General features: G+C 35.0%; 1 protein-coding gene across 5 annotated transcripts; it reads left to right on the top strand.

Annotated features, from left to right (window-relative positions):
• Positions 1-8,833: 8,833 nt before the first annotated feature.
• Positions 8,834-11,977, top strand: LOC21404364 (transcription factor TGA7). 5 transcript variants are annotated; one of them, XM_024171871.1, is made up of 10 exons: positions 8,834-9,099; positions 9,216-9,260; positions 9,498-9,640; positions 9,747-9,824; positions 9,920-9,979; positions 10,099-10,176; positions 10,338-10,404; positions 10,542-10,813; positions 11,005-11,232; positions 11,765-11,977. In XM_024171871.1, the coding sequence occupies exons 1-10, from the start codon at positions 9,039-9,041 to the stop codon at positions 11,915-11,917; spliced, it is 1,185 nt and encodes a 394-aa protein (XP_024027639.1). In that variant the 5' UTR covers positions 8,834-9,038; the 3' UTR covers positions 11,918-11,977. The 5 variants fall into 5 exon arrangements, with proteins under 5 accessions (XP_024027639.1, XP_024027636.1, XP_010105854.2 ...); XM_024171868.1 differs by having other exon boundaries at positions 8,909-9,099; positions 10,111-10,176; XM_024171869.1 differs by having other exon boundaries at positions 9,081-9,099; positions 9,467-9,640.
• Positions 11,978-12,084: the final 107 nt, after the last annotated feature.

The raw sequence follows: 12,084 nt of genomic DNA, 5'->3' as shown, positions 1-12,084 counted from the left end.
ATGGTGGGATCGATGGTAACCTGTATTTATCGGGGAGAGGTGGCGCCATTATTTCCGCGGTAAATGGATGGTCGTGTGTGTGGCTAGGCGTGATGTCGACGTTTACTACCTCGGCCACTCGCCCTATGTTCTTTTTTAGGCCGGCGACGTCGCCCGTGAGTTTTTACTCTAGGTTGGCCATTCGCTCCATAATGGCGCACGCTTCTTCGGCCGAGATGGCTGAGCCAGCTACTCTCGACGCCTCTGCCCTTTGGGCGTGAGGTCCGCCCCTTGCCTGCCCGCGTGCCTGTACTGACCCTGAGTCTCCCAGTGGGTTTCCTCCTGGGTTCTGGGGTAGCACCTCGGGGTTCCCCAAACCTCTCGCTATCCGGTCCTCGGGAGCCCGAAGCCCGACGGCCCTTAGACGGCTGCCGGAGGATTGGGAAGGTCGAGGCCTAGGATGGCCTCTATGGTTCTCGCTGTCCCCGACTCCTTCTAGGTCATGTTAGCGGTCACCGGGGTTGTGGTTTTCAGCCATGGCTGCTCCCGGCGGCATTGGGGCGTATTCTAGAGGCGGCATAGAGTTCCTTCCGTCCAAGCGCTTGACTACAACCATTAGTCCACGTACCAGGTCGGTTAGAGTGATTAGTTGGGCCTGCATTTGTACAGGGTCCGGCCGCGGCACCTCTGGGAGCGGGACTTCGTTTCTGACTGGAGGTGGACCCTCGTGACCCTCCTCCATCCCGTCATTCACCGAATGCGTGGCGGTTTCGTCCATTTGGCTGCCTTGGTTGATGACCTCAATCCTTCTTCTTGGAGGCATGTTTGCTGACTATGTCGTTGTCGGGGGTCAAACGCATGAACCAGAGATTCTGGGTTCGGTCCCCAGTGGAGTCGCCAATTGTTGACGGTAAAAACTCGTCAACAGAAATAGGCCGGGTCACCACTAGGTATCCCGTTGGATTACCGGCTTAATATTGACTGTATACTCAATATATGCAGTGAAGTGTTTATGGTCTTTTTTGTGTAGTGAGCAATATGAGCAAAAAAATACTTGAAGTAGAAAAAACACAAGATTTATAGTGGTTCACTCTTATAAAATGAAGAGCTACATCCACTGTAGATTTCTATTTCTTTTGAGCTTGTTACAATTTACACCATAAATCGCTCTCTCGTTCTTTTCTCTCAGAAAAGATCAACCTCCTTTCTGTATGAGACTTCTCTCCTTTATATAGCCGAGATTCCTTCGTCGGGTGGGTTTTCTTTGTAGGCTGAAAAGCACTCAAGTGGTCTGTCTTTCTAGGCCCAGACCGTAGCCCACTAATCACTTTTGTGCACTGTTCACTCAGCCAATTAGTCTCCCATTACGGCTCTATGCGTAGCTGTAACCCTTTTCTGTCCCCCGTAGGGCAGTTTAAGGGTTTGCATTTAATGTCTGTACTGCAGACATCTCTCATTTCCACACGCAACTTGCGATGTCAGGTTTTCCCCTCTTCGGGCATTCCTCTCGCCATCTCTATCTGCTCAGCCTAGTTTTCTTTCTTGGCAATTGATTTCTTTCTGAAGGATTCCTGCCGTAAGGTCGACGGTACGAACTGTCGTCGTCATGAGGAGTCGCCGTCGAAGGTTGAGCTTCCCTTGTAGCAGAAGGAAAGGGAATCCCCCCATCGAGGGTTGTTGCCTCTTAAGGGAAAGCAGAGCCACATGTCGCACTGTTATTTGCCCACGCGTCATCCACATTTACCCACACAACCGTGTGAGTTTACCACCGAGCAATATTTTGCAACCACCATTTGACTTACATATGATCAATATTATTTCTAAATATTAACTAAATATTTTTTTTATTAAGACAAAAATAAAAGCCAAGTAGGGGTGTGAAAAGGGTAAAGTATATATAGTGAAGTGGGTGTTTGTCTGTGTTAGTGACATGCAAGAAAAGGTTTCGCTGTACTTGGCCCTTATTGCCCTGAGTTCACACCAGACATACTTAATGTTTGTCTGTGTCAAGGACTTGGGATTCTAATAAAGGTCTTAATTGAGGATAATATCTATGCAATTTCGTGGAATTGATATTGTTGAGAATATATATATATATATATGTAAATACTTAAAAAGAATCCGCACTCAAATTGTCCATTTTTCTCTTGATGCTTTTCTTGGTTACATAAATTATGTGGAATCCTTGATTTGGATATATTATTTCCTTTAGTTTATGCCATCTTGGGATTAATTGGCTAGTCAATTATGTCATAAATTACATCTTTAGGTACACTTTGCGTGTACTTTCTGCCATCTTTTCTCAATGCCAAAAACAACCACTTCTTTAGCCAATAAAGTAATAAGGGAAAAAGGAAGGGGAAAATAAAGAAGATAAAAAGAGAAAGGAAAGTGGGCATGTTAGTCCAAACAAAATACCTTTACTATAATTGCGTAGAAAGAAAAGGTCGTAATATTAAAGTCTGATTTAAAATTTTAATTTAAGTTGAAATGTGATTTTATATGAGAATTTTTAATTGTAATAAAAAAAATTAAATATGACTATTTCTGTTAACTTTTTACTGTAATAAAATTTAAATTCTAAACTCAAATCACTAAAAAGAATAGGGTCTAAGTATATATGACTAATGTTATCTCTTAAATATTGCAGATGTCTTTGGCATCACCACTTGTAAGAAAGTATTTTTTTTTTTTCCTTTTGAATTTTAGGATTAATGGGGAACTCAACTCATTAGCTTTAACTTAAAGTGAACATAAAATTACCACTAAACTATTCATGTAATCTACTTTTTGTATATAAAATTTAATCAAAATCACATCAAAATAAATATACAAAATTAACAGAACTTCATATAAATATTACAGTTTAAAACATAACTCTATCAGTCAGATATTTTTTCTCTTTACCGTAAAAATCTAACCTATATATACATGCTGAAGAGTTAGGAAAGAAGATGAGATTGGGCAGGACAAATTAGAAAAAGTTGAAATAAAACAAAACCAACTGAGCCACCTTGAAACATTATTATATAGCAAAAGTTAGTTCTTTAATCCTCCCGCTTTTTTATTTTCTTTTTTTCCCCTCTCTAGTTAACTTTCTGTTAATCTTCATGGACCTAATTTCTGTCTATTACGGTCCTTTCAACCTTTATAAATAGACAAGTCCAATAGCACCGATATAATCTTTAAAAAAAAAAAAAAAAGTGAAGGACACAATATATATGCCTACACACACTTCCCTAATTTTTTTTCTTTTTTTTTTTAAATTTAATACGAGGGCAACTCATTAATAATTGTTTTGTAGTCATTATTACACTTTCAACCTACTAAGCAAAGCTACCATAGTAAATATTTTTTATCATGTATCTTTACAAAATAAAATATATAAAATAATACTCCAATAATTGGTTATCACCTCAGTGGCGATCATGTAACGAAAAAGCCTACATTTCCAAATGGCCAAGTCTCATTCATGTTTAGGCCACTTGGCCAAGTATTTTTTAATAAGTACAATTTAAATATTGATTTTATATTATTTTCTGCTTTTTCTTTATACCTTGAATGCTAAGTTGACGCAGCAATTTTTCGTCCGACATGGGGGGAATCCACAATACAGAATTATATCAGTAGATGATAAAAAAAGATAAATAATAATCCAAACCAAAAAGAAGGAAAAAGAAGAAAACAATTGGCTTTCAATATTACTAGCACACGCACACACACTTACGATGTGGCACGACTAGTAAACACGTATTCACCAGCTCACCAATCTTTTTATGCATCCTATTGAAATCAATATGGTTCCCAAATTACAAGTAATTACTTGCATCTATGTTTTGCAGTACATTATCTTCAGAAAAATGGAACTTATACATTAAGGTATCATTTAGTTTGCAGGTTTGAACAGAAATCAAGGCCGGCTCAAGTAATTTTAGGACCTTAAGTAAAAAAGTTTTAAGGGATCTTTTTCGATTTTTTTTTTTTTTAAAATCAGTTAAAATTTTAAAATTCAGTTAGAAGTTAGAAAATACTAAAGTGAACATTTTTTAAGAAGAGAAACACCTGTTTGCATAAGTAACAATTAACAAAAAAAAAAAAAAAAAAAATGTTAACATACGCATTTAAAAAGGAATCCTTTAGTTGAGTTGTTGTTTTCCTTAAGTTCTATTAATACTTAGGCCTCGTTCATTATATCGATTCGAGTTTTCAATTCAAGTTTTGCTACAATTAAAAGCTCTCACAAAAATTCACATCTAACTTTTCTGCTACAGTGAAAAGCTCTCACATAAAATCACATCTCAACTCGAATTGAGAACTCAAATTCGTGAACTGAACGAAGCCTTAATATTCATAGTAATTGATTGTAGTAGAAAATATGAGTTCCATCATAATTTAGAACGTCTTCTAAGATTCAGACAATACTTCTTCATTCCATTTCAAGTTAATTACTTTAATTTGTCAAAGTTGAGTAATAGTTCAAAAATACTTTCACATACTTGAAATTGCTTAAATCTACTTCACAAATGAAGAAATAGCTTGATAAGTTGTGCAAACAAAATATAGTCTAAAAGATCCTTCAATCAGTTATATTTTCATTATTAATGACATTTTCAATTATTATTTTCTATGAATCACATATCTACTTTTATGAAATTTGAATTTATTTTCGTCTTATTTGTAATTTATAGTTGAAATATAGCAAGTATAAATTCATTTTTTATATATAAGTTTGAGAATAAAAATGAGGCATTTTGATTAGATATTTATTTATTTTGAAAAAAAAAGGCCTTTTCAATTATAATTTGTGAGCCTTGGCTCAATCTGGGGTCTTAAACAATTACCTAAACTGTCTTATGGTTAAGCCGATACTAAGAAAAATTCAAAATTTTTGTAAAAGGAAATAATAGTGTAGCAAACCTATAAAACAAATACCGCTTAATTATCAAATAGTATTCCAACATAGACGCATACATACATAAATGTTTGATTCACTTAAAGCATGAAGAAAAAGAAAAAGGAAAAGAAAAAAAATAGAGGTGTCAAAATCTGAATTTTTGCAAAGTGAATGATAATATATGTATTTGGCCGTTTGTGAGCGATCTGCAGTACTGAGAACTTTAGTCGCTTTATAAATTGATGTGACAAGCAGTCCCCACTTTGACGAATTATTTACTTTGTTCACATTATGCAAATAATGACTCAGAAACGAAGCCTGTTTTAATTGCTTAAGGTTGTGGAGGAAGAAAGCAGTTGGGGAAAACTTTTTTGTGCTTGGCCTGATCAGATCATCAACTACCTTGAATAGTATTATAGCAAATTAAAGTGAGCTTCATGTTCTTAGATACCAAAGAAATATTAAATGTCATTACTTTAATATATGGTCCTCTTATCTCCTGTCACATTGGTTTGATTCAACTTTGTAATGCAAACCATAGATCTATTTGCCTTATTTGGAAAAAATATATATATATATATATTGGAAAGATTATCTAACAAACTGATCACACAACCTGTAAAGCTATCCAACTTTTTTCCCCTTTTCCGAAAGGAAAAAGAAGTTACCTCTCCCTTAAGCTATAACAACCGATATAGCTCAGTGCCAGTAAAATAGATATACCATGGCAAAGATAATAATTTAATTTTTTTTTTAATAGGATAAGTGTTTTCTTTTTGAATAAAGCTATAGCTAGTGATTACTATGAAAAAACGTATTAAATTGAGTATAGTTTTTTTTTTTTCTTTTTCTTTTTTGATTTTCATCACTGGCTTGCTTCAAGTGCGAAATTTAAAAAGAAGTTTGAAGGAATTGATAGTGAGTGGGGGAACAAATAGACGAAGCATATATCTATTGTAGCAAGTATAAAAGCATTCATGGTGATCTAAATTTGTATGAATTCTGCTAAGTGCTAACTATAATTGTCTTCTTTTTTTTCCTTTTTTAGTCGGATTTTATGTCGATAAGACTAATTAAATTACGGTTGATGAGGGAATGAATTATAGAACCTCTACTTAATTTCAATGAGAAGGCCGGCTTCTAGAAGTTGAGAGTCAAAAGCTGATGTTTGCAATTCGTGAATGTCAAGTGCCTGAGTGTCACTACTCGTGAGGTGGTTATTGCCTCCGTGTAATTGTCAGCATAACAAAATTGGTGAAAGCTCTCTGTATTACTGTAATTAGTTAGAGTTGTTATGCTCTAATATCTTGTAAAAACTAGGTACAAATTATAAGAATCACAGGTCTGAGGACATTTGGTTTATGTATTCAGAATTATAATTTAAAATTATTCTCGTTTTACGTGTATTTTTTATGAGAAAAAACACTATAGAGAACCATGAATCATGATTTAAAATTAGGGACGAATATAGAAAACAAACGTCCTTCGTATCTTTTAACTATATTTTTTCCGCGGATTCTCTCTCTCTAACGTATTTAGATCAATAGTTTTTTTTATTATTATTTAAATTTTTTATGCAACTGTATATTAGGAGTCTAATGAGACCACAAGTATAACGGAATGGCCAAAAGGAAGACTCTTGCTTAAGGACTTGAATCTTAAACGAGTAAAAACGAAGGCATCAAATAACATGTTGTTGAGCCGATTCCCCTTGATTCATCATGGTTCGTTTTACTTTTAAAATGGTGCGCTCTATGCAGTGGCGGAGTTAGTCTTTCACTTCAGTGAGAGTGTATATTAAATTTTTTTTAATAAATTATCTTAGTGAGTGTATATAAAAAATATATTTATTTTAGTGGGACATATATTATTTCAATAAGAGTTTAAATATAAAATTTTAAAATTTGTAAAAATAATATTTTTTTTTTAAATTTAAGTAGGGACAGAAATCCCTACTAAATTGTGACCCTACGCCTTGAGGGCTAAGTCACTATTACAACATCACGTATCTTAAAGACTTGTCTCACTATAAATGCTCTCTCTGATACCCCACACAAGACATGTTACAATCCACTATCGCACTTCTCAAATACCCTGCTAACCAGAACGTTAGAAACTTTTTCTTGGACAGGTGTTCGTGAATTCTGCTAAGTGCTAACTATAATTGTCTTTTTTTTTTTTTTCCTTTTTTAGTCGGATTTTATGTCGATAAGACTAATTAAATTACGGTTGATGAGGGAATGAATTATAGAACCTCTACTTAATTTCAATGAGAAGGCCGGCTTCTAGAAGTTGAGAGTCAAAAGCTGATGTTTGCAATTCGTGAATGTCAAGTGCCTGAGTGTCACTACTCGTGAGGTGGTTATTGCCTCCGTGTAATTGTCAGCATAACAAAATTGGTGAAAGCTCTCTGTATTACTGTAATTAGTTAGAGTTGTTATGCTCTAATATCTTGTAAAAACTAGGTACAAATTATAAGAATCACAGGTCTGAGGACATTTGGTTTATGTATTCAGAATTATAATTTAAAATTATTCTCGTTTTACGTGTATTTTTTATGAGAAAAAACACTATAGAGAACCATGAATCATGATTTAAAATTAGGGACGAATATAGAAAACAAACGTCCTTCGTATCTTTTAACTATATTTTTTCCGCGGATTCTCTCTCTCTAACGTATTTAGATCAATAGTTTTTTTTATTATTATTTAAATTTTTTATGCAACTGTATATTAGGAGTCTAATGAGACCACAAGTATAACGGAATGCCAAAAGGAAGACTCTTGCTTTAAGGACTTGAATCTTAAACGAGTAAAAACGAAGGCATCAAATAACATGTTGTTGAGCCGATTCCCCTTGATTCATCATGGTTCGTTTTACTTTTAAAATGGTGCGCTCTATGCAGGCAGAACTAGTCTTTCACTTCAGTGAGAGTATATTAAATTTTTTTTAATAAATTATCTTAATGAGTATATATAAAAAATATATTTATTTTAGTAGGACATATATTATTTCAATAAGAGTTTAAGTATAAAATTTTAAAATTTGTAAAAATAATATTTTAAAAAAAAATTTAAGTAGGGAGGGAAATCCCTACTAAATTGTGACCCTACGCCTTGAGGGCTAAGTCACTATTACAATATCACGTATCTTAAAGACTTGTCTCACTATAAATGCTCTCTCTGATACCCCACACAAGACATGTTACAATCCACTATCGCACTTCTCAAATACCCTGCTAACCAGAACGTTAGAAACTTTTTCTTGGACAGGTGTTCGAAACACGTCAAAGTATAGTAAGGAGACAAACAACAAAAGCGACGCGGTATATATTGGTGTTAGATGCTTTCTCTATGTTACTCTCTAAAGTTTCAAATCTTAAATCGTATTAATCGAGAATGTGGAGTTGAGATTGCACTTGGCTGTTGAAAATGGATATAAAAATTTTCTTCTTTAGCCAAAAAAGGAAAATTAAATATATATATACACACACAAACACACGACCATTTTCTTACGAAAGAAAATGTGGGTATTTCAGCTCAGGATAGGAGACAGATTGGACGCGTGTCGTTGGATCTCCATCACATTTTGACACAGCTGCTAATGTGTATAGCGTTTTACCTGGACCCACTTAACCTTTTTTTCTAGAAAGTGAAAGGTATTAAAATAATCAACGGTAAATTTACTTAAATTCTACCAGGCGGACGGACCTGCCCAACAGTCACCCACCAACAACAAGCCTCCACGTTTCACATCCGATTTCTCTCTTTTCATCGTAGAAAGAATGTCTACCTACATCTCGGCCACCCATTACGCCACTAGATGACGCCATCAGTGATGTTACTTTTTTTTATTTTTATTTTTGAATAATTTTTATTGCGAATATTCATTGTTTTTCAAAGAAAGAAGTGGTAAATGGTATGCATCAGACATTAGTCTGTCTCAGGTGGGGACTGGGAACAGTAGGGGACTCAAAAGAAGTGCATTATTTAAATCAGAGCAATGTTTCTCTGCTTTTTGTTGCCTTATAATTATAGTTCCTCACTGTCATTCCCTGAAATTTTGGCTTCCAAACTTCCAAAACTCTAGGACTGTTTCAATACTTTCCTCTCTCTCTCTCTCTCTCTCTCTATCTATCTCTCTTGGGTCCAACAACTTCCATTTTATGGTATTAGCATTTGATCGGAACGGTTATAGTAATCCCATTTCACAGAGAGAAATGCAAAGTAGTATTTCAAAGCTCAAATCTTTTCTAGTGTTTTCAGTAACCAACAACACTTGAGAAAACCATGATTAGTATTCATTAAAAATAATCCTTTTCTTCCTTTTTCTTTTTTCTCAGCAACCAAAAGAAGATTTATCTCTGAATCTGAGCATGTTGTTAGAGGTAATTATAATATGTTTTAAGTCTTTCTCTTCTCTGCTAAGCAATTGTATTTTATTTTCTACAAAGCTAACTTCTAGATCATCTCAATAAAAGGAACACTTTTTTTTTTCTCTTCTGTTCTTTTTCTTGATTGGCCTGATTTTATTTATTTTGCAAGACTTTTTAGTTGATAATATAGTAAGTTACTCCAGTTAGTTGTTTGACAGATTATGATTGAATGAATGAGCTCTTTACCAGCTCAGTTTACGACTTCAAGGCCGATGGGGATATATGAGCCATTCCGACAGGTTCCTATGTGGAAAAACACCTTTGAAAATGATCACATCTTGTTCGCATCTACTTCTACAATTGTAGACGTTGAGCCTAATCAAGAAAACAAGGTAAACTAAATTACTATTATTAGTTAAACAAAATAAAATAAAATAAATATATATATATATAATCAAAATTCTTAGAGTACTAATTACTGATTATTGATTTCTCTAGGTTGATGTCATTTCTCGTGCATCAACGGCACCGCCTTCCAGTAATGAACAAGAAGGCAACAAACCTCTTGATGATAAGGTTACAGATTATGTCACTTCTCATTTCAGTTTCCTTTATGACAACTTTTTTTTGAAATTTGTTTTTCTAATTGTGTGTGTATCTTCTGTTTGTAGGTACAAAGGCGGCTGGCGCAAAATCGCGAAGCTGCTCGAAAAAGTCGTTTGAGGAAAAAGGTGACAATAAATGCTTTCCCCCTCCAGTGATTTTTACTCAATCTTAGGAGTTCAATTAGATGTTTTTTTTTTATTTTATTTTTTTTATTTTTTTATTTCATTACATTACTGTACCATAGGCTTATGTCCAGCAGTTAGAAACAAGCCGGTTGAAACTGGCGCAAATAGAGCAGGAGCTTGACAGAGCTAGAAAGCAGGTAAGGTGAAAAATAAAAATTAAAAAAATAATAATAATAATTATAATAACTATAACAAGAATAACCTCCCTTTTCAGTTTCTTCTTTTTATTACCAAATGTATTTCTCATATGGTATATGACAACTTTCTATCTAATACGCCACTAACTGTAAAATTGCAGGGTGTCTACTTAGGCAGTACTTCATTAAGCAGTAGTCACATAGGAAATTTTGGAACTTTAAACTCAGGTTTGTATTCTAATCCCCAGTAATCAATCTCATAATTCGCACATAAATCTACGAAATCTGCGATTAGTTTAAGAAAAAAGTGGTGATAATTACCGGAAGTGATATTGATGCGAATGGTTCTGGCCGTCGGATTTTAGGGATCACAACATTTGAAATGGAATACGGATACTGGGTTGAGGAGCAGCACAGGCAAAATAGTGAGCTGAGAAACGCGCTTCAAGCCCGAGTAACCGATGTGGAGCTCAGTATGCTTGTAGAAAGCGGCTTGAACCACTACTACAACCTTTTTCGCCTTAAAGAAGATGCTGCGAAATCCGACATTTTCTACTTAATGTCTGGCATATGGCGTACGTCCGCCGAACGTTTTTTCCTTTGGATCGGAGGATTCCGCCCCTCGGAGCTTCTAAATGTAAAAAAAAAAAAAAAAAAAAAAAAAAAAAAAAAAAAAAAAAAAAAAGAAAAAGAAAAAACAACTGCCATTCTATTCTCTTACTATGGTCTTTTTTGGTATCACTTTCATTTTTGCTCTTCACTAGCATATTGCATGAATGAATGATAATACTAATTTCTAGTTCCCTATTAATGAACATCATGAATCAGGTGGTTATGCCACATATAGAGCCGTTGAGCGATCAACAAGTTGCGAAAGTGAATACCCTGCGACAATCATCTCAGCAGGCAGAAGATGCTCTGACGCAGGGAATTGATAAACTCCACCAGACCCTGGCCTTGAGCATGGCATCTGATCCTATGAGCGAAGGTGGCTACGATTGTCAAATGGCTTCTGCAGTTGAGAAGTTGGAAGCACTTGAGAGTTTCGTCAACCAGGTGTGGTGCAACCGTTAGGATGCCTTATTTTCTTCTTTACGGATTCTTTGAGACTCAATATTTCATAACCGTACTTTAAGGTCTCCCTGTCAATATGCTAGTTTGATCGGAGCGAATCTGAGCCCATTCTGTGAGAAGAATGAAATCAGGTCCTTTTCATTTTATTGATTAACCCTTGAATTCCTACCGTAGATGAAAGGGACGAGAAGGGGATGATACTAATAATTCCCTTTTTATTCAGTAAAAAATAGATGACATTTACAAAGATTTTCATGACACGTTAACCTTCTCATTGAACTTGCTATTTCTATGTACTCATATTTATGAATAATATTTGGGACACTAACTTATGCAACAAAATTATGTGCGACAATTTTTGACTATTTAAAGCTACAACAATGAGGTTAAAAAACTGTCACATTACTTGGTGTGAAAATATTGGTGCAAAAATTAGGATCCTAGTATTACCCTGTTGTCACTTTGAGATAAGCTTGGTTTTGATTCAGAATGCTTGGTAATTGAATGGGAACAGGCAGATCACTTGAGGCAGCAAACGATGCGGCACATGTCTCGCATCCTAACGACGCACCAAGCTGCGCGCGCCTTGCTTGCATTGGGGGAATTCTTTCACCGTCTTCAAGCGCTCAGCTCCCTTTGGGCTGCTCGTCCTTGCGAACCAGCCTAGCCAATCCACCATGCCGGTCGGCTTCATAAATCTGCATTTTGGATTTAGTTTGGGAAACATGCATGCAATTTCTTAACTATCAATTTGGCAAATATATATATATATATATATATATATATATATATATATATATATATGTGAATCATATATGTGTATATACAGAGAAA

Source organism: Morus notabilis, unplaced genomic scaffold (assembly GCF_000414095.1).
Source record: "Morus notabilis unplaced genomic scaffold, ASM41409v2 Scaffold206, whole genome shotgun sequence".
Taxonomy (NCBI): Eukaryota; Viridiplantae; Streptophyta; class Magnoliopsida; order Rosales; family Moraceae; genus Morus; species Morus notabilis.
This window is presented reverse-complemented; position numbering and strand designations above follow the sequence as displayed.

What these genes read in the sequence shown, in the direction of transcription:
- LOC21404364 (XM_024171871.1), top strand. Translation starts at nt 9,039, where the DNA reads ATGGTATTAGCATTTGATCGGAACGGTTATAGTAATCCCATTTCACAG. An exon ending in TTTTGGAACTTTAAACTCAG is followed by an intron (nt 10,405 to 10,541) that starts GTTTGTATTCTA and finishes GTCGGATTTTAG; the next exon opens with GGATCACAACATTTGAAATG. An exon ending in TTGAGAGTTTCGTCAACCAG is followed by an intron (nt 11,233 to 11,764) that starts GTGTGGTGCAAC and finishes GAATGGGAACAG; the next exon opens with GCAGATCACTTGAGGCAGCA.